Source organism: Stenella coeruleoalba (genome assembly GCF_951394435.1).
Source record: "Stenella coeruleoalba genome assembly, chromosome: 16".
Classification (NCBI taxonomy): Eukaryota; Metazoa; Chordata; class Mammalia; order Artiodactyla; family Delphinidae; genus Stenella; species Stenella coeruleoalba.
In genome coordinates, this window is record NC_137162.1 from 38958659 (window position 1) to 38980720 (window position 22062).

At 40.1% G+C, this 22062-nt stretch overlaps 1 protein-coding gene across 5 annotated transcripts in view; it reads left to right on the forward strand.

The window, feature by feature from the left end:
• The window catches only part of PRKG1 (protein kinase cGMP-dependent 1), a 1402246-nt gene that overhangs the window by 208997 nt on the left and 1171187 nt on the right, over nucleotides 1-22062 (forward strand). Inside the window, exon 1 of one of the 5 annotated variants that reach the window (XM_079899909.1) lies at nucleotides 9332-10451. The exons of the other annotated variants lie outside the window; for them this stretch is intronic. Coding sequence (XP_079756035.1) covers nucleotides 10186-10451 — 266 coding nt within the window. The 5' untranslated portion in view covers nucleotides 9332-10185. Of the gene's footprint in view, nucleotides 1-9331; nucleotides 10452-22062 lie in introns of those variants that run through there. 5 annotated transcript variants of the gene reach the window in all.

Consider the following 22062-nt stretch of genomic DNA (forward strand, 5'->3'; position numbering starts at 1 on the left):
TACACCTATACGTTTTTTAAAATTAATTATTATTTTTTTTGGCTGTGTTGGGTCTTCATTTCCGTGTGAGGGCTTTCTCTAGTTGCAGCAAGTGGGGGCCACTCTTGACCATTATTTTTGTTGCTTTTCAAATATCTTTATTTTTCTGCAACATCTGTTTTGTATGAATTTTAAAATCAATTCATCAAGTTCTATTTTTAAAACTATTGTTGGAATTGCGTTGAATTTAGAGATAAATCTATCTGGGGTGATATATTATAATATGTAAATGCAATTTTGATTAATCATACTACTCTTAGTTTTCTAAGTATAGAATAATCTGTTTTTACTATTAAAAATTACTCTTATTGATACAGTGGTTTATAATTTTTTATGCCCATATTCTCCAGTTTGCCTGTAATCTCTTTCATACAGTAACTCATCAGTAATAGCAATTGAAAAGCTGCTTATCCCATGCTATATACTAATGAGCATTCTCTATTACAAGTGTTTAAACTATTACTTTTGTCTTTATTGGAAAAATGAGTTAATCTTTTAAACTAAAAATGGATCTCTTTGTTCTCTAAGAAATGGAATAATGATAATACAAATGTATGGTATGTTTTTCTATTAAACAAATAAATGTATTTGAATTTCCAAGGTTAGCTCTGTCAGGATACTCTGTTTCTTTAAGCTATCTAATTATTTTAACCTGATTTTCCTGGTGAATAGATTTTCGCACTCACAAGGAAAGAGCAGTCTTTATAGAAGAAGGATAAAAGGAGGCTAATTTTAGATGAAACAGGAAACCCAGTGAAGAGACTATAGTATCATTTCATAGGTGCGACAGGTATTTTGCTATTTCCAAATGTCACTTTGGAATCTTCCATATGTTACTTACTGTAAAATTTCCCTGGTTATGGCGTTTTATGAAATCCTTGATGCCTCCTAGGATAAATTTCACTTTCGTGGGAAAGGTACTCCAGGTGTACTTTCTGACAAGCATGTGGCTTTGTTCCTCGCATGCCAGCTGCTGCCCCCCACTTTGAGATTCCCCTGACCAAAAAATTACCTGTGGTTTCCAGGACATGTTCATAGAAGAATCCATTCTAAGGGATTATACATATATTCAAAAAGGCTCTTCCTTAATAAAAGTTTTTCGTCAACTGTAAGTTACAGAAATTCAACTAGTGCATTAATTTGGCAAACTAATCCTTTGGTTTCAACCAAGTGGGCTTATGTCAATTGGTTATTTGGTGATTTAAGCTTTCTGTAGGTGTCTCTCTCTCTCTGTCTCTGTCTGTCTCACACACACACATGGCTTATTACTTTTCCTTCCCCTTCCTCTGTACTATGATAACCTTTTAGTTTTTTCACTTTTGCTTTAAAGTTAGTCATTTCCGTATCTATTATCCCTCCCCCTAAGCTGCTCCTCCTACACTATCATAAGCTTCTTGTTTTTTTTTTCACTTTTTTATTGGGGTATAGTTGATTTACAACGTTGTGTTAGTTTCAGGTGTACAGTAGGGTGAAGCAGTCATATATATATCATATATATATATATCTCAATTTTTTTCAGATTTTTTTCCAATCTAGGTTATTACAGAATATTGAGTAGAATTTCCTGTGCTATACAGTAGGTCCTTATTGGTTATCTATTTTATATATAGTAGTGTGTATATGTTAATCCCAGTCTCCTAATTTATCACTTCCCCCCACGTATCCCCTTTGGTAACCATAAATTTGATTTCCAGATCTGTGAGTCTGTTTCTGTTTTGTAAATAAGTTCATTTGTATCATTTTTTTTTTTTTTAGGGCAGATGCTCTAACTTGTCTCTGTTTATCCTTAGTGTCTAGGGGCATGCCTGGGATCTGTAGAAAGTGAGCAAAACATATTTGTTGAATAAATGAAACCAAGTGCATTTGATCGGGTAATACAAACATTTATTTTTAGTTTCCCATTCAAAGGAAGAATGCCAGATTTATGATATCTTTCTTAATAAAAAGATTCCTGACATAAATGGCCCTGCTCCAGCATCTTTCCTAGAATGCTAATTTGACATTTACGCAAAAGGTAAATCAGTTTGTTTAGCTATGGAGGAGAGGAAGTTGTCGCTCCTGATTAATAACAGTGCGCTAGCATCTAATCCCCAGCAACTTGTGGCATTTCCCATCTGTTCTTAACGTTACTCCACTTATGCTCTTAACATTAAAATATCCAAATATTTTGAATGGAGACATTTTTAAAGGAAGAGTTTGTTTTTACTGACATATCCAAGCTAGAAAAATGATTTAGAAGAAAAGTACAATGACTGAAACACACACACACACACACACACACACACACACTCTCTCTCTCTCTCTCTCTCTCTCTCTCTCTCTCTCTCTCTCTCTCTCTCTCTCTCTCTCTCTCTTCCAGCACCACCTCATGTTACCCAAAGTATTCCTGGCAGAGTTTCTTGCTGATGATTTTAGCCACAGTCTGAGTGATGTCTGCTTGCCCGAGCATTGTAAAGTGATCTCCCTTTATTAGATGAAGTCTTGAATGAAAGGTGGCATGGTACTGTGTCTTCGTAGTTCAGTACCTTCTGTCTTTCTGCCACCTCTCTGCAAATTGTGGGTGGCTGGAAGGGATGCTGTGGGAAGGGGAGAATTCTGCTGAGACAAAGTGTTTTTCAACACACAAAAAAAGATTCTTCATTGTAACTAATGCAGTATTTAAGATTATTATGGGACAGTTTTGAGTGTTTCTACCACCTTCTCACTCTTATTAAGGCTGCCGAAATGGAGCCCTATATAACACAGATGGGGAAAATATCATCAACACGGCACTTGGGGACGTTACCTGTAAATATGGGAGTTTTAATATCTCCTGGAATACTGTAGGTTCAGTGGAACTCTTTTTTTTATAAAAACAAGTTATAATATATTTTTATAATAAATGACTAGACATTTTGAGAAAATAATTTCCAAATAAATGTGTCCCGTTTGCATCAGAAATAGTAAATGAACTATTGAACTAACTATGCAGTTTTGATTAGAGACCAAGAAAAATAATGATAGTTATAACAGTTTGAGTGATTGTCAAAATACAGGGTTCCTTATGCCTGGTAATGGTTTGTTAGCTTTTTTACATGGGGACTGTTAATTTGAAATAACCTGAGTTAAGCACAGATGAATGTCTCCATCAATAAAAAGCAGGTGGTGAGAATTAAGACCAGAGGTGATTTTATCATATTCTTAAAAAACATACATATGTAATAATATTTAGCTTGTTGTTTTAAAATATCAGAACGTTCTGAGTTGTTATTAAAAATATTTAATAAGACACCAAATGCCATTTTTTTAAGGTAAGAAGAACTATAATCCTATAGCATCTGTGTGAAGAAAGGGCATACTCTCGTCTTTGTCCCTTGTTACTGAGCATTTTATCACAAAATGGGACTGCTGTGTCATATTGCATTGGACTAACGGTTCTGAAAGTCAGGAAATGACAGCGCTAAGTTAGGCAATAGGCTAACATACAAACCAGATATTAAATCTTTTGTGTCAAAGTTGTATAAAAATATGTATTTATATACAATTATGCTTTTATATGAATATGCTATTTAATGAGGCATGCACAAATAAATGGTAACAGTGAGTGGCTGCCTCCATAAAAGGGGGTCTGTGTAGCTGGGGAACAGGGATGAGAAGGAGACCTACCTTTCATTGCATATCCTTTGTTTTTTGAATTCTGTATCATGTACATCTGTTTTCTAAATTTTATAACAGTTTATAAAAAGAAGTTCCATGTAGATGAGTCCAGTGTCTCTCACTTTAAAAATCAAACCAACAAAGACCTACTGTATAGCACAGGGAACTATATTCAATATCTTGTAATAACCTATAATGGAAAAGATTCTTTAAAAGAATATATGTATGTATATATATAACTGAACCACTGTGCTATACACTTGAAACTAACACAACATTATAAATCAACTATACCTCAGTAAAAAAATCAAACCAAAACATCAAGTCAAATCAAATAAAAAGATAGACTCAAAGGACTTGTATTCTTTCCCAGCCCCTCTTCTCAAATATTTGATTAGAACCGGAACCTGAAAGGCAATATGATGTGGGGGCACTTAATTTCCATGAATGGCTATGGAAATATCCAATTAATAAGAATCCAAGATATTTAAATGTATTTCCAGAGCTGAACATATTATAAAAACACATACTGCTGTACAAGAGTTATTACTATTTTACAGATGAGAAAACTATAAGGCTCAGCAGATGAAATAATTTGCCCAAGGTCACAGAGCAAGTTCACTACCCAAGGTAAACTATGGTAGCATTTCTACCCCATAAAAGTTTAAACTAGTGAGTGGTTCCAATCCCTTCTAGAACCTATGGTTGGAAGGATTTACACTTCAGTCATAATAAGACACAACTTTTAAACATGAATATCTTTTATGGAAGAGAGTTTGTCATACTCAGAAGGCTATCTGTGTTGTCATCAGTGTGCTTTAAGCAATTTATAATTTATAACAACTTTTGATGTCCCCAAGTACCGATTTGAAATGTACTAAAGTAGCTTCACTAAAAATGACTCTTGTAAAGTCAGGCTTTCTGAGAGTGGTAAAACATTTCTGGCATTTTTAATGGTCATTTTAAAGTGGTAGCTGAGTAATTCATTAGTTTTATCTTGTTGTCTAACCAATTACTGCAAACTTAGAGACTTAAAGCTACACTTGCTTTTTATCTCACAGTTGTGGAGGTGAGAAGTCTGGGCATAGCATGACTGGGTCCTCTGATCAAGGTGAGATCAAGGTGTCAGCCATGCTGTACTCTCATCTGGCGTACAGGGTCCTCTTCCTCACTCTAGTGGTTGTGATAGGGGTCAGTTCCCTTCTGTTGTAGGACTGAGGTCCCCATTCCCTTGCTGGCCATCTGTCAGCAGTTATTCTCATCACCTAGGTTCCACCTGCATTCCTTGTCACATGGCCCCTTCTGCTTTAAAGGCAGCAGTGGAGAATCTCCCCCGAGTCAAGTCCCTCTCATACTGAGAATCCCAGTCTCCAGGAAAAGCCCAGTCCCTTTTAAAGGTTCGCCTGATTAGGTCAGACCCACCCAGTAGATCTTATATTAAAGCCAACTTTAAGATACTTTAGTTACTTTTGCAAAGTGCCTTCACAGCAGCACCTTGATTAGTGTTTGAATAACTGGGGGAAGGTACATATCACCAAGCGGTGAGAAGCTTGGGGGCTGTCTTTGAATCCTGCCTACACAAGTAACGAGTAGGCTGAATGTAGTATAAATATTACCAGCATCATCACCACCACACCAGTCTGTTCAGTCCCCTGATGGGCTACTTTCTCCACCAAGAATCAAAGCAGAGGATCCCTTACCATTTTATTTATATTATTTATGTAGGGTCACATTTAAATGATAACAACATCTTGTTTTCATCTCACTGCATTTGAGCCTTAAAGATGCAGATGTGAGAATTGAATGTCCTTAAGTCCAATTTATAGTTGGGAAAACTGAGTCTCAGGGGGATGAAATTAATTGCCTGAAGTTCCATAGCACGTGTACCTCCATGTTTCAGGTTCAAGGTTCTTAATATATGGCAGAACTTGATTTCTACAATATTTACGTACCATAATCTCTTAGTTTTATTTTCAGAATTCCTAGGAAAAAATTTTTTTCAAACCTTTAGACAGCTACCACAGAAAATTGTAAAAGGCAATGGTTTTCCTATTGCATGCAGCATGAAAAAGAACTCCATTTACACCAATAGGGCCACATGGTGAAAAACATTTATGCATGCTTTTCTGTAGGAACATGTTTTACAAGAAAACATAATCTATGCTACATTAAGTAAATTCAATACATTGAAACCAGTTTTGAAGTTTAACTGAGGCAACACTTCATTTGCTATTTTCATGTCCTGTGTGGTGGTTAACATAGATGTGGTTGTATTTCAAGACTTCAAGCTTTTATCTCGCCTAAGGTGTGACCACACTTTATGGTCACCAGAATGATTTAGGTGACAGTGTTGAAGCCACATCAAGTATGATGTAGAATTAACTGAAAATGCTCCAAGTTTCTGTTAATCACAAAGTCACTGTAATCTTTATAGGACCAACCAGACTCCATCATAAATCTTTCTTTTCAGCTTTAAACTCAGCTGAAGTGCACAAATGGATGTTGTCTATAAAAACAGACTGATAATTTCAAAATGTAAGTCATAGGGAGAGCAGAATTCCATAGACTCTTTAAAGATAGAAAGGTGAAATGGACCCAGGGTGACTCCCATTCCCCATTTTACAAATGAGGAAAGTGAATCCCAGATAAGTTTAGGGATTTGCCTGAGAGCACACAGCTTGGGAAGTGACAGAGCTGAGAAATAAATATAGTTTTTGGATCCAGTCCAGTACTCATAGTTTACTAATTGCATCCCTTGATGGAAAATGTATTGCGTGCAATTTCCCACAAATACTATCATCTTTGTAGCCAAGAGCAGTGTTTGGATGTAAGGTATTGAAAATAGATGGTTTAAATTCCCCTCATCTCACCCATTCCCCAAAACTTAGACCCTTGTCTATATTTTCATTTCCCCAAAACTTTCTCTGCACTCCTCTACTGCCATCCGTGGGACCTCACTCAAACCATCTGCACATGACTATTTTCTTCACTCTGGATCCTTGTAACATGCAACAAGGTCAGTGTTGTTCCAGGGGTGGGGCAATGGGAGTGGTCCACCCAGTCAACAATAAATGCAGCAATTGCTTGAACTTAGACCAACAATATTCTTTGGGGGTGGGGGGAGGAGTATTTTATCACAGACATTGGTGAGAACTCCTGGCATATAGTGATAATAAAAAGCAGACTATTAGTCTGTTTTATTATTATTATTGACTTTTTAAAAATATATAGATACTGTCTTCCCATTGCCCCATGTGACACTGACCTGGATTAAAGGACAGGAATTCCCTATGAGCTACTCACATCCATACGGCTTCAAGTTCTTTAGAAAGTGTTCCTTATTAGCGGGGTGGAGGTGGAGAGGCAAAGCGCCATCATAACATGTGAAGGTACATGTACTTTTGAAACTGTATATGAAATGTATAGTAGATCCCAAAGTATCATAAGGAAAACAACTTTGGTAAAGAGATTGGTTGCTGAGAAGCCAGAGTCTTAGATACTTATCTGAGCTTATATGGGATTTTAAATTTAGTATGTTCTCATCAATAAAGAACTTCTAGTTTTGCTTGTCACTGGGCTCATAGAGAAGTGGACATTTTAATGTATTTCAGGTAGAAGCAGTATGCATGGGGATTAAGACAGCTTGGGTCAAATCTGGACACTGTGGCCATGGGCAAATTAATCTGGCTAAGTTTCTCCATCTATAAAATGAGAATAAATAATAGTACCTACCTTACAGAGTCATCTTGGGGATAAAACCATCTAGTCACATAAAGGGTTTAGCCCTGCGCTGGTGCATATTAAACACTCAATGGATATGTACCGGCACTGTCATTATCCAGTAGCTAAAAGATTTTTAAATTTGTCATTTTAAAAAGTGTTTTATTCTGACACAAAATTCTGTATATTTTCTTTATTTCGTTCAAACATGGAACATGAAAACTCTCGCACAGGTATTCAAGGACCTAACCTCACTTCCCTGTGATTAAGATATTTATTTAGCAAATATCTCCAAGGGCACTAGATGGCGACCTTCTCCTTTAAGAAAAAAAAAAAATCTAAAGTTTCATTAACACTTTTTGCTTTGACAGTTGAAACTTTCTGCTACAGATTTAAAAGCAAAGAACAAAGGGTAAAGTCACATCTTTGAACACTAGAGTCTCAGAATCATAGAATTTCTAGATTTTCAGGCTTCAAGCTAGGAGCAGCATGGCCTGGGGAATCCTGGCTTCAAACTTGTGCCCTTGGGTGATCTGGGACTTCACCTTTCAAGATTTCATTTTCCTCCTTTATAATATGGGTTAGATCATCTTCAAAGTTGCTTACAGATTTAAAATGCTATGATTTTTAATAAATCAGTGTATACTCTTCTACCAGTCTGTATTTTCTCAAGCGTTCCTGTGCTCTAAGTATTTCCTAAGCCAATGCACACGATTTAAGGTCACCGGGTGTCAACATTACCTAAGTTAAAGCTGATTTATTAAAAAAAATAAGATTAATTTTGGAAGATAGGGGTGAATTTAGGGTTTTGAGATGTGTGTAAAATATTGGTCTAAAGGTTTCTTTTTTTAATAAGCAAGATAAACATCTGAATATCTGCATTTAAGATTAGTATAAGACTTGAAAATAACCTGCCCATTTAAGAATCATTTAAAAACTATATCTCCCATAAATAAAATTGAACCTATGCCTAGATATTTGAAGGTGATAAAATTTTTTTCTAATGTATTTTTAAATGCCAATTATTTTGAGTGTTTCTAAAAGGATTATAGCCAATTGTTTATAGATAGAAGCAATAGAATAGTAAGTATCAACAAGACAGAGAACTCCTTCTCAAATATGAGTAGATGAAGCCAGTCTTGAGCATCTGGTGTGATTAAAAATTCAGATGTGGCTTAAAATGTTTTTAATTTAAAATAATCAGATGAGTAGAACTAACAGTAAATAATAAAGACATCTTCAGAGTAAAATATATTTCAGGGTTTATTTATAAATGAAAGTATATGCCTGCTTTTTCCTTTACTGAGGTGTTTCAGACAAGGTAGAAAGATTTGTTTTTAATAAGTAGCCAGTGGATTGTACATTGATCTTTCTTTTTAAGGAAAATTACTATTTCTACAGAAACCTTTGGTATCTTAGTTTGTATCCATTTTTTTTCCTTTAAAAAAGCCATGTTAATTTGTGGATCATTACCTGAGGAAATGCTCCTCCCACCTACCCAGGCAAACTCTTCAACTGTGATTTATGTTATAAAAAATGCTCCCTGTGACATATACATATACAAAAAATAGAGTGTAGGAAATAGCAAATACTCCGGGTTCAAATGAGTATAAAAATCCCTTTAGCAGAGAGTGTGGTGTTGGATGCACAGGTGAGGGAGAAATACAGATAACAGAAGCTATTTTTCCCTAAAACAGGAGCTGGTAGGGTGAGCCAGCAGCTTAGCACTGGTAGCCCTCAATTCGCAACCATATAAGATGGTATGGTAATATAATTTGGATGCTCAATATACAAATTTTAACTGTAGCAGATGAAATAGAATCCAAACTCTAAGAAGTTTACGATGGATGCATGGACCTTTTTTTCTTTTCGGTAAACATTGGCTCATTACCCTATGAGTAATTCATCCAACTTACCCACCAACAAGTTTAGTTTACTATTTCCACTAAAATTTTATGCTGAAAACACCTGGAACTGCGAGTGCTCTGTCATTCTTATTACTCGGGGTCACAACCACAGACCTTCCCAGTTAGAAACACACACACCCCCCCTTATCATCCAGAGCAGAAGTAAAAGGTGAAAACAAAGATGAATTCACGCAGGTTATCGTCTAAAGGCAGTTTAATATTTATGAAATGTCACACACACACACACACACACACACACACACAAACGCACGTACACACACCACAAAGTCTTTAGGCTCCAGTTACAAGCGCTGCGTCATCTGCCAGATCACATGGTAATTGTTGCTATTTCAAGGATCAAGTGGCATAAAGCTCTCCCCTCCACCTCCACCCCACCCCTTTCCTTTGGCACCATACAGCGTGCAAGAGTGATTATTATGTGATGAGGTGAGACCAGGCTCACTGGTCTAACCCTCCCAGCTAGAAAGCAGGCTCTCGGTGGGGTGGCGCGCGCGCCGTGTTCTCACGAAGTGATTGGGAAAGGGGGACGGGGGAGGGGGTCTCAGGGGAGGAAGGGCAGCTCTAATTGGTTTCTCAATGAAAGATAATCACCTATTCCCCGGAGAGACGGGCGATTAGCACTCTGCCTCTCCTCTCCTTCGCTTTTAGACTTCTCATCCTCCCCTCGGTGCTTTTAGTCCCTTCAGCAGAAGCGGCTCGAAGAAAGCGGCTTCTCGCGCCGCACTAGGAGCAGCACCGCTGCGCTCGAGTACTTAGCGCCCGTTCACTCGCTCACTCCGCGCTCGCCTCGCCCGGCTGTCGTCCCAGCCGCCGCCGCCGCCGCCGCCCGAGACAAAGTTTCGCGGAGGGGCTCAGGGAAAACATGAGCGAGCTAGAGGAAGACTTTGCCAAGATTCTCATGCTCAAGGAAGAGAGGATCAAAGAGCTGGAGAAGCGGCTGTCAGAGAAGGAGGAAGAAATCCAGGAGCTGAAGAGGAAGCTCCATAAGTGCCAGTCGGTGCTGCCCGTGCCCTCGACCCACATCGGCCCCCGGACCACTCGGGCACAGGGCATCTCGGCCGAGCCGCAGACGTACAGGTCCTTCCACGACCTCCGACAGGCATTCCGGAAGTTCACCAAATCTGAAAGGTAGGCGCCGGGGCTTGGCGCGGAGGGCCGGAGCGGGACCACCCCTCGCGGCGGGCGGGCCGGGTGGCCGTCCTGGCGGCGGCTTGGGGGGCTGGGGGCTCCGGGCCGCGGCGGCTCGGGGGCTGCTCGACGCAGGGTGCCCTTAGTTCTCCGCAGCGCGCCGAGTGGGGGCTGGCCCTCGCGGGCCGGGAATGGGAAGTGTTTATTTTTATTTCTGCCCATCACGTGCTGTGCTTGTCTCCGCCGGGCTGGGAAAGGCGAGCTCCTCGGGGAGACGCGCCCCTGTGGTGGGGTGAGGTGGGGTGGGAAGAAGGAGCGTGGAAAGTTTTGTCGCGCTCGCTAACTTGGCCGCTCCGCACGCGGCTGCAGTTGCGCGGTCTTTCCTTCGCACACCCCTGGGGGGGGGGGCGCCCGCGGGGGACAGAACCCGGCCCATCCCGGGGCCCGGAAAGTTTCCCGGAGGTGACCCCCAAACCCAGGCCACAGGGCATGCTCAGTGCGCCGCTGGAGCCATTTGGGAGCGGCGACGGGAGGCTGGACAGGGTTGGGTTCAATTTAGGGACTGAACTTGCCCGGAGCCCAAGCCCTGCTGGGAAGGCGCTGAGGGGGTGGGGGGAGGGAGGCGGGACTGGGATGCGTCTCCGCGGCAGGAATCAGCCTCTGAGGGTCACTTTCCAGGCAGCAATTGATGTCAGCAGAAGATTGTAAAGAAACCCCACTTTCTGGATGTTCTTTTGCTCAGTTTGTGTCCCTTCCAGAAGCGCCACATCTTGGGCTGCCCAGGGCTTGGAGGCGGTTCGGTAACCTTGCACCTGAAGCAGGTTTGGGGCTTCTGGTCAGCCGTATCTCAGGGTGGATAATGCCGCCTCCTTGTTTGTCTTCCTTCTGAGTCTCCCTGGAAAAGCTGGGATTAAGAGGGAGGGGAGCTATTTCTCTGGACGCCTCCAGGCTCCTTCCTTTCCTTCTCCCAGCACGTTGAGAGCCAAGTCCTGACAGTTCAAAGTTGTTGTCGCTCTTTCGTGGTGTGCAGAGGAGGCCGGGCGATTTTGGCCACAAGTAGGAAGCTTTTGCTCTCCACTGGCCGCCTTCACCGGAGAAGCCTGATCGATTGGCTGCAGCATTAAAGCGCCTCTGGACATTAGGGAGAGGAAGTGCAGACTCCAGAGCCCATTACTGGCTTTTAGTCTCTGGAAGTGCACGGCCGAAAGTGCATTTCTCAGGATATTGAATATTCCATTAGGCGTGCCTTCATGCCCACCTACCTCTTACCCCTTCCCTGTTGTTAGATCACTTGGCGTCTGAGTTTGGGGCCCTCAGGGGACCCCTACATTAGTCCTTCCCCCTGAGCTCTCTGACTTTGAGGCCAGTACTTCTAAAGAGCATGTCCTCTTGTATGTCTCCATCCAGGCCAGTTGCAGGGCTCTGGATGTCCCCCACTCCTCCGCTGCACCCCTTCCTTGTCTGTTTCAGTTGTGTACTGATTACAGTGTTTGCATGTAGGAGTGGGGGAGAGGGGAGCAAAGGAGTCTGGGTAGGGGTTGAGAGGTGTTAGAAAAGGGCCAGGAGCTGGGAGTGGGTTGAGGGAGAAAAACAGGAATCAGGCAGAAAGGATTCACCTTGGGAACCGCAGGCCCACTCTGAACCAACGTCTTGAGGGACAGCTTTCAGATTTCCTGAGCGACGCTCCACGTATAAAAATGACACCGTGCACATAGCACCTTTTGGCCCAGGCTGCCTTGGAAGTCCCTATCAAATGCAACAATGGCATTCTTACTTCTCTCAGGCCAAGACTGCAATCAGAGCTAACATTTGGCCTTGCCCTTGGTTGGGAAGCTGCTGTGTCTTGCCTCAGCTGAGCTGCGCATTCCTCGGCCGCTGCCCTGCCCCGCTCTCAGCAGCTGGAATCAATCTGCCCACCTCCTGAAGAAGCCACTTCATCAGCGGTCACCCGGCAGCTGTTCGCCTCCTAGGGCTGACCGGCTGGGGCTTTATCGCATTTTTGAAATTTCAGATCTCTGTGTCTGGACTGTGCCCCTCAAAGAGTAACCAGCACCACCTCGTAGCAAAGAGGAGATTTCACTGGGGTCTAGAGAGGACAGGAGAGGAAACTGTCTCTCCCAGAGTCCACTCTCATTCAGGAGCTAGCTCTCAAAGAGGCACTTTTATTTTCCTTGATAAGAAATCTCTCTAGGAATGAGAGGCGTTTTTGTGTGTACTGAGAGGAAATGGCTGATCTTTCAAACGTACACATCATCTTCCTTTTTTTTTTTTTTATTCCTCCCCCGCCCCCTCCCCCGCCCACTCCCCCGCCCCCGCGCACACACTCCCGACGTTTTCGGGTTAGGGGTAGGAACATTCATCAAAAGAGTGGATCATGCGCAGTAGCGGTCGGTCGGGCGCGTATTTGTGTCTGCAACAGCTAGCTGAAGTGCTTTTCTACTTCCTCTGTGCGCTGATTTACGCTGGGACTGAGTGTAAACTTTTCCCAGCTCAGCACTTAGCTTTATACTTTCAAATGGAAGCGTGGAGCGTATTTTCAGCAAGCTGACTCATTAGAGTTTAAAGAATTTTGACAGGTATAATATATGGGCATAGTAACCTCTGGAATTAGGTACTCATCCTAGCATTTAAAGAGACAGTACTAACTTCATTATTGGTGAGACACCTTATTTTGACCAAGAAAAGAAATAATTTAAAAAGTATATCTGGGATACAACATTTAACAGCAAACAAGATGCTTTCAAAATAAAAGTGTATTTGCTAATTTTCAGATATTTGGATTTGGGGAGTAGACATTCCATCAGCTTGTGCATCCTTTGTTAAAAGTTGTGCCATCCTGATGCACTCACTGGGGCTGGAGACTGCTTTATCACAAAGCTAGTGTTCAATTGCAATTGCTGTAGGATTTAGTGATAGCTATTCATGCTATGGGTTTGTTTCAGACTTTACTAGGACACCCAGTTTTTATACTAACAAGAAAAGAAACATATTTTGAAAGTGTAGGAATTGTTTGGTGAGCAGAATGATAAAAGAACTTTTGCCTGTAACCACTGTTTTAGAAAATGATTGCAATCTGAAATATTTACATAATCGGTGGTAAAAATATCTTCAGCATTTATTGCAGTGGAAGGAAATGGGAGAATTCACCGACTATTGTAATCAAGTCAGTCCAATTAGCCAGATTTCCATGTGTCCACAGAGGGTATAATGCACAATCTCCATTAAGAATGATCTAAGTATCTAAGGAATGCTTAGATGAAAATTATACTAGGGAAAGGGAAGATCTGAGCTCACAGCATAAGTATCAAGTGTACAGTATGATGATCATGTTTGAAAAGAAAACATCCGACTTATTGCAGTCCTCATTTTCAGACCCCTTAGAAATGCCCAGTAGAGATCAAGTGATAATCACTGAAAACTGTAGGCTGTTTTGGATGACGATGATGATACTTTACACTTATATGTATAACTTTCTGCCAAATAACTAAGTATTTCACATGGTTTTCTGTGAACTTCTGATTCCCTGCATGCATATATTCCACATCAAGAATTACCTACTATCCTAATTCGCCCCCTTAACTTTTTATACACACCTAAATTCCTTATTTTGACCACCCAGTTAGCTCAGAAGACTGCATACAGTTGTTGTTTTTTAAATTAGCTTAGGCAAAGGCTGGAATCAATATTAATCTGTTACAGGAATAATGTATTGTATTCCAAGCCACTTGAGCATTTCCCGTCACAAATCCCTTGATTCTTGATGATGTAATTCATCCTTTGGAACTTGTACCTTCTTCCACTGGGATACGGATGCTTTGGAATGGATGCCCCAGAAAACTCTTTGCCTTTTGCATCTCTGATTCATTTCAGCTGGTTTAACCTTCAGACTAAATTAAGGGATTTGGCCTAATTTTGATACAAGCAACTTCAGTGAAATGAGCGGGTACCGGTGGAATTCTGGGCCCAGCTTATTAATTGTTCACATAGAAAATACACAATGCTTTAAACTAGCGATGCTAAGAATAATAAAGATAGCTAATCTTAGTGATGTTAACACAGTGCTAAGCTCTTTACTTTCAGTAGCTCATTGTTTTTCTACCAGTGGTCCTAGATCACATACGTACTTTTCATGTGAGGACACTGAGGCTTGAAGAAGTTAATTCACTTACCTAAGATCTCACAGCTAGGAAATGGCAGCCATGTTTGAAACCCCAATCTTGCAGTCTTTAGAGCCCCAGTTCTCAGCAGTTATATTCTATAGCCTTGGAATCTGGCCAGTTCCATGTTACTAACTGGTGAATCCTTCCAAATAGGAAGAAAAGAACCTGCCCTAAATTAGAATAGGATTTTTTTTTTTTTTTGAGAAGTCTTAGAGCCCGCACGAAACTGACCTTATGAAAAAGTGACCAATGAGCCCTTGTATCCAGCACGTACGCCCTGGGTGTGCTGTGCCAGGCCAGAATTTCCCCAGGCCGTCCTGCTCTGGGGATTGTCATTTCCTAATCATTCCCTCTTCTTCCTTCCTCACTCAACTTCTCTAGCTCAGTGTCATGTCATAGGTGGCGCCGATGAATAGTGCAGTCAGGAAGGATGTGAAAAGGATCTTGGTTGCTGCCTTTGGGTATCATTCACTATACCCTTTGCCTTTTGCCTTACAGACCCCTCCTGCTGATTCCTTCGTCCCTACCAATCCTTCCATCCAGAGGACTTTATTACTACCTGACAGCGTACCAATATGTTAACCAGTTATCCTTTCTGGATTAACGCAGTAATGTTTTAACAGGAGCTTCTGGGAGAGAACATTCGTTTAGTTTACTCAGAGGAGTCATATTTATGATGAGAGTTGAAAGGGAGAAAAGCTGAGGAGGTGAGGGGAGGATTTTTAGGCAGGCTTGCTTGTCAAGATCCTTGTGTCTTGCCGCATGTAATTTGAAGAGGACAGGTTCCGAGCGTAAGCACCTCACACCTACATTCAGTCAAAGAGGTACAGGAGGTAGATAGTACTCTGGTTTTAGTGATGAGAAAACTGAGCAAATCATTACTGAAGTGCCTTTTAAAAGATCTCGGAAATGGGACCAGAAAGACAATATAGGTTTCTTAATTTTGCATCAGTACCGGAGTTGGTGAATTGATATCTCCAAGTTATTATCTATTTATACTTATTATTTAAGACATATCCACTTTGCTTTGGTGTTGGTTTGGGCTCTGGGATCAAGTACATTTTCCAGATATATTTGTAATACACCAGGAGTTCTCGTTCCATCCGAATCCTTGATACATGTATAGGTTGCAAGTTTTCATTTAATCATGTGTTCATTAGAGATTTGACTGACCCTCGTGAAAATATTTCTAAAAGACCTGAAAAAACAAAAGATGTTCTATCTTTTTCCTCTTTCCTTGCTAAGTGGCTGTTGCCCAGTGCCCTTTCCCCACACTGTGTAGGAGATGCTGAGAGTGCATTAAATCCCTCTCTTTTGATAAGATTTTCAGGTGATTTCATGGTTGCTCTGAGTAGGAATAATTATTTTCATTTGCCACTGAGAATTTGCTTATCAGAGTTCAGGACCCTATGTTATCTCAGATTCTTGTAGCTCTTGGAAGTTACTGTGAGTTCTGAGATAAACCAGGGATAGCATATCCTGTTTCACAAAAGTGAAAGCTCAGAAGCTTGGAAATTGTCAAAAATGACTACTAGCTTTGTTAGTGTCCTGTGCTGTAGGATCCCTGAAGAGAAAAGGGGCTATATGTATATGTTTATGTGTATGAGTATTGTGTATGTATATGAGTATGTACATATATGTATACACACACACAAATTGCTGATTTATTCAGTTCATGATTTTATACTTCTTATGGTAGTTATTATTCTGAAACTCCTCTAGTTTGGCCCAATCAGTTTCTTGGGGAAGGAGGATTTACTTCCTGGGCTATTATCATGCAATAGATGACAGCATCTTGCCGCTTGTCAAATGCTTGTGCTTGGTATTAAGACACACAGTCCAATACTGTCTCCCAGAGCAGGGTGCTAGAACCAATCTCTGTTGCTTTTTATCGAAGTACTTACTACCTCCTGCTTTTACCCAGTGATGATTTTTTTACCTTCTTTTTCTTTGTTCTTGGATCTGCCTGTGTTGTGCATCTCTCTTTTGGGTCCCTGGTTCCTCTCTTCTAGCTTGACATGTGGAACTCCTGCCAGATCTCTCATTTGCAAAACTCATACAACCGCAAACGTAGAACAGAGGTCTTGTTCAGAATAGTACTCTAACCTTTTAAAATCTTTCATGTCTTCAGATAGTTCAGATTTTTTAGATAGTGTACAATTTGAATTTCCTAAAGTTTTAAAAATAATTGCTCATATTGAAAATATACAATGCTTTAAAATATTTCTCAATGAAAAATAGATATTTCCAGAAAATGTGTATCTTTGAAATAGATTTGTTTTATTATATAAAGGCTGATAGAACTAATCCCTTTATTGTTGTTCTGAACAACCGATTTCCTTTTAAAAAACTCTTAAACTTACTCTGCACTATTCCCTAAACATTGTTGGTGGACCGCAGACTTCAGTGTACGTTATGTTGCTTTTTTTTTAAACATTTTCATATTTTTTTTTATGTGGGCATATAATAGAAACCCATGCTACCTTAGAAAATAGTGGAGTTTTAAATTCAATCAATATAAAGTTTATATTAGCTAGAAAGTTGTAAAATACTTTCTATAATTTGTCCTGTCCAATGTGTTGGCTGTGTGGTTAACCTTTTTTTTTTTGTTTTTTTTGTTTTTGTTTTTTTTTTGCGGTACGCAGGCCTCTCACTGTTGTGGCCTCTCCCGTTGCGGAGCACAGGCTCCGGACGCGCAGGCTCAGTGGCCATGGCTCACGGGCCCAGCCACTCCGCGGCACGTGGGATCTTCCCGGACCGGGGCACGAACCCGTGTCCCCTGCATCGGCAGGTGGACTCTCAACCACTGCGCCACCAGGGAAGCCCGGTTAACCTTTTTTTAAGTGCATGTTGATTTGACATATTCTTGGAAATTAGTCCTAAACAGTCAACATGTTGATACTAGGAGTTGATTTGGGTTGATTTTATTACGCGGATGAGCATGCTGATAGCACTTTGGTGTGTAAGGGGGTGACATGCTGATTTCACCTGAGTGTTTATTTAATAAATGAATTTGCCTTAATAAGGCAAATCCAGTAAGACATCTGCTGTAATTACTTTGTTAGGACTTCGTTTGAATTTTTTTTACTTGTGATAAAGATTATACAAGTACAGTTCTTAAATATGCTCTCTGACTTGTTGCTAATTCAAACTGCTCCTCCTTTATAGATCAATTTAGAGAGGGCTTCAAAATGTGTTTTAAATCCTCAGATGTGTCTTTATTTGAGCACTTTGACCTCAAATCCTGCAAAAATGCTACTGACAAACCTTATAGGGAGTCGTAAAAGTACTTGTATATTTGCCTCTTACAAATACTTGTAGGTCTGTTTGTTCAACTGTATTGCCTGATGAGCAAATCCAAAGCCTTTGAGTAGATGTCAGTATTTTGCTTGATGACTTTCATTGCCCTCATGGTGTGGGTAATGTTAATTTCATGTCTCACAGGACCACCAAGGAACTTCACTACATATGTTAAAAATTCTCAAAGTAGAAAATTCTTTTATATGTTAGGCTGTAAACCCCTGGGTAGAAACCAGGTCTGTTTATAGTAAAAATTCCAACCCTATACAACCCTCAGCTTACCATACATTTCTCTTCCAACGTGCTAATTTTCAGAGGCAGGGTAAGAACAGCACATATCTAGAATGTATTAAAAACAAACAAATTAAAAACAAAAAACACCCACCCTGAAACCTTCTAGAGGATAGAACCAATTCATATTCAATTCAGTCTCCTCTCAGAGAATAAGTTCACTCTAAAATATTCAGGACAAAATTTCATGTCTTACTTCAGCAGATTTCAGCTGTGGTGTCATGGCGCAAAGTGGTGTGTTTGATTAGTTGTAAGGTTGAAATGAGTAAATAATAGGTTAAAAATCAAACTTCATGAATTATTTGCTTCTTAGGAAATAAGGTTGAGTGCATTCACAGGCACCTCCCTAGGGATGGTTTTTGACTTGCATTCCAATTGGCTTCCCCGACTGGGAGAATGACAAATATATGGCAGGAAATTGCACAGAACCCACAGTCGGTCTTTTCACAAGAGTGTGTTGCACGTGAGAACATCATTCATCCCGTGAGTCACTGCAGAAAAAATGTTTGAGAACTTCTGATCTGAACTATGGCTCTAAAATATCAAAATCTTGATGCTGTGACACTTAAAGCTACTTATCTATAAATAATGGTGGTTAGATTTACTGTACTCCACTTAGCATGTATACGTCAGAGCCCCATTTCCCAAAGTGTGATGTTCATATACTGGTGGCATCAGGGATGCTTCTAGGTGGCACACAAGTTAATTTATTTTATATTAACAGTAAGGAGTTTTAATGTACTGAGGGAAAAGATGTAACAATCACATTAAATCTATGCCATGTGGCTACTGTTGCTTAGAATAATGCTTCATTTTACGGGTTCATAGATTTTAAAGGAAAATATAGAAAAATACAGATTGTGAATAACATAGATATAAATAACACAAAGGAGGGAAAGATGGTTTTAAAGTCATTTTCAACAAGGAATGAAACAGATTGTTTCCATCCTCATCTCCTCCATGTTGTGGAAGATTCTGGCTAATCGAGTTCTCACTATACCTGTCTTTGGGTGACTCCTTGGATGGCTGTCTGTAAGTTTCTCCACAGGAATTGGAGTGGGGACATAGAGTTAGATGGGAAAGGTGGTTTTTATAAAATATACCCTTGCTCTGATGGTAAATCAGTCTGGTTGAGAATTACTCACTTTAATATATCATCAGAGAAATGTGTGATGTACCCCCAGATTTGTGAATTCCTTTGCCATGCCACAGCAGGGCCCATAGGTGAAGGGGACAGTCGGGAAGTAATAAAGGGATGCCAGGCCTCCGGTCTCCATCCAGCCTGGGGTTGCTGGGCAGCTCTCTCTTTCCAGAGTGTGTCCCCAGGGCTCCTCCTTGGACCCTGAGAGTCGGTACCTGTGGCTGTGTGGCATCTTGTAGCCAGAAATACAGGATGCTTTCTTTCTTTCTTTCTTTCTCTGTAAAAGTACAATTTGGAAAAAGTTTGGAAGGAAAAGTCTTTCATAAGATACACATATATTTTCCTATAATCTGTATTCCCTTTACTTGTAGGAAACTAGATTAACCTAAAAGATAGATATTTGTTTAAAAAGTATTATTGTTAAAAGAATGGTTTTGTGGAAAAATGAGAAAAATATAAGGAGAAAGGAGGGAATATATTACAGGAGGAGGAATTGGCAAAAATCCGTTCTTCTTTCAGAATATAGTGCAGGTTGTCTCCCTACCTACTTAAGAAAGGGACTCAGTAAGGTTTGGATATAGGTACCCTCCAAAAGGTAGGGGGAAAAGGAAGGTGAGGGAGAGGAAGGGAGAGAGGGAGGGAGGAAAAGACAGCAAGCAAGAAGATTCCAAAAACTACCACAAGATGGCAGCAGGAGTATAATATTTAGCAATTGTACAACTAGTAGTTTGGAATGTCCTTTAGTTGAATATTAAAATATATTCTCAAACATATAACTTTCTTTTTTTATTGAAGTAAAATTGATTCACAATATTATATTAGTACAGCATGGTGATTCAATATTTTTAGAGACTGTACTCTGTTTAAAGTGATTATAAAATATTGGCTATATTCCTTGTGCTGTACAATATATCCTTGTAGCTTTTATACATGGTAGTTTGTGCCTCTTAATCCCCTACCCCTATCTGCCCCCGCTTCCCTCTCCCCACTGGTAACCACTAATTTGATTTCTCTATCTGTGTGTCTGTTTCTGTTTTGTTATATTCGTTCGTTTGCTTTATTTTTTTTAGCTCCACATATAAATGAAAACATAACTTTCTTAATATGAGGATTCAGGTGTTTGGAAAGTGTATCATTGAATACATATAGTATTATAGTTTTCCAATTAGTAGTGATTTGGGGGAATGTGCTTAAAAAGCCACGGTGCAGTGTTCTTCTTTAGTGTTTAGTCTAAACCAAAAGAGAAACCAATAGTGCACTTTGCATAGAGAGCTCTTTTACATTGATGTTGGTCTGAGGGAGATTCCTAAAACCCCTGTGAGGAAACCTCTGGACTCATATTTGGCAGAGAAAAGAAAACTGAGAGAAAGAATGGAAAATTAATAGTAGTAAAAAAATATATGTGTGAGGAGATAGAGTAAAGGGAATGGTTTCCTACGCACTCCCGTCTCCCCGCATAACGAACTAAAAGACAATTATTATAAGAAAAAATGAGCTATGAGACGAAACTTCTAATAGCTTCTAATAGGTTGTTTGATCTCCTTGATAACTCTGTGATTCTCGAACATAATTAGGTAAATCTTAACATGGCCTGTTGCAGTCTGAGGTCCTTTTTAGAAAACATTTTAATACTCTCCAGTTGATACGATTATTTATATACATTAAGTATTTTTTAAGAGAAAAGCCAAATGTTTTATGGGATGCCCTAAATATAAACTGCCTCTCAATTCTAGGGTAAAAAGAAATGAGTGTAGTCTGAACTACCGCAAAGGGATAGACTGTGGGTCGTACTTAATGGACTGTAAGTTTTTGAATCAATATTCCCTTGGAAAGTGCCATTCAGTCTTCCTGTAAAAGGCTATTTCATTCAGTCTGTGACCCCTCGCATGTGAAAGCCCCCAGGGGACTGGAAGTGAAATAGTCTCGCTGATGACAGCATTTGTGATTTAACACTGAGGAGAAATGTACTTATTTTGGTCTGTCCCAGTAACCAAGGGTCAATGCCAAAATGAAGTTGTACTGTGCATAAAAAAGAATTCACGCATGATCACATGGCCTCTTTCATGGGTTTCTTTGCTCAGATATTATGTTATATTGTACTTAGATAAACAAGCAATAGGGGAAATAGAGAATATTTAACACTGCACAATTTGATACCCTATTTGACAATAAGCTGCCTTTGTAAAAAGTGTTTTAAAACTCTGAAATATGTTTATTTGAAGCTGTCAGTATGCAAAAGTGCTCTTTGGGGCAGTCATTTATATTTTTCCTAGGATAGGAAAAAAAATGTTAAAACAGTCGATGACTGCAAGAAAGGATCAAGGGTAGATCAAATGTAGGGTATGCTTTCTGTTGTCTGTAGGGCTAAAAAAAGGAGGAAATCTAGTCCCTATTAGACACGGTGAAGCAAGAGATAAGTAGCAATACATTTTGTTTTTTTCTGGTTTGTTATCAAGGCAAGACAGATTTCTGAAGTGTGGAAGCAGGGCTGGAAACATACTGCCTTGAAATCCTCTGGTTATCTAGCCTCTCCAGGGCATTACCAGGGATGTCCACACAGGATGAGACAGGCCTTGGACCCACTGAGCTTCTTGATATTAGAGCAATTTTTAAAAAAATATTTCTTTATTAATTTTATTATTTATTTTGGCTGCGCTGGGTCTTAGTTGCAGCACGCGGGATCTTCATTGCGGCATGCAGGCTTTTAGTTGTGGTATGA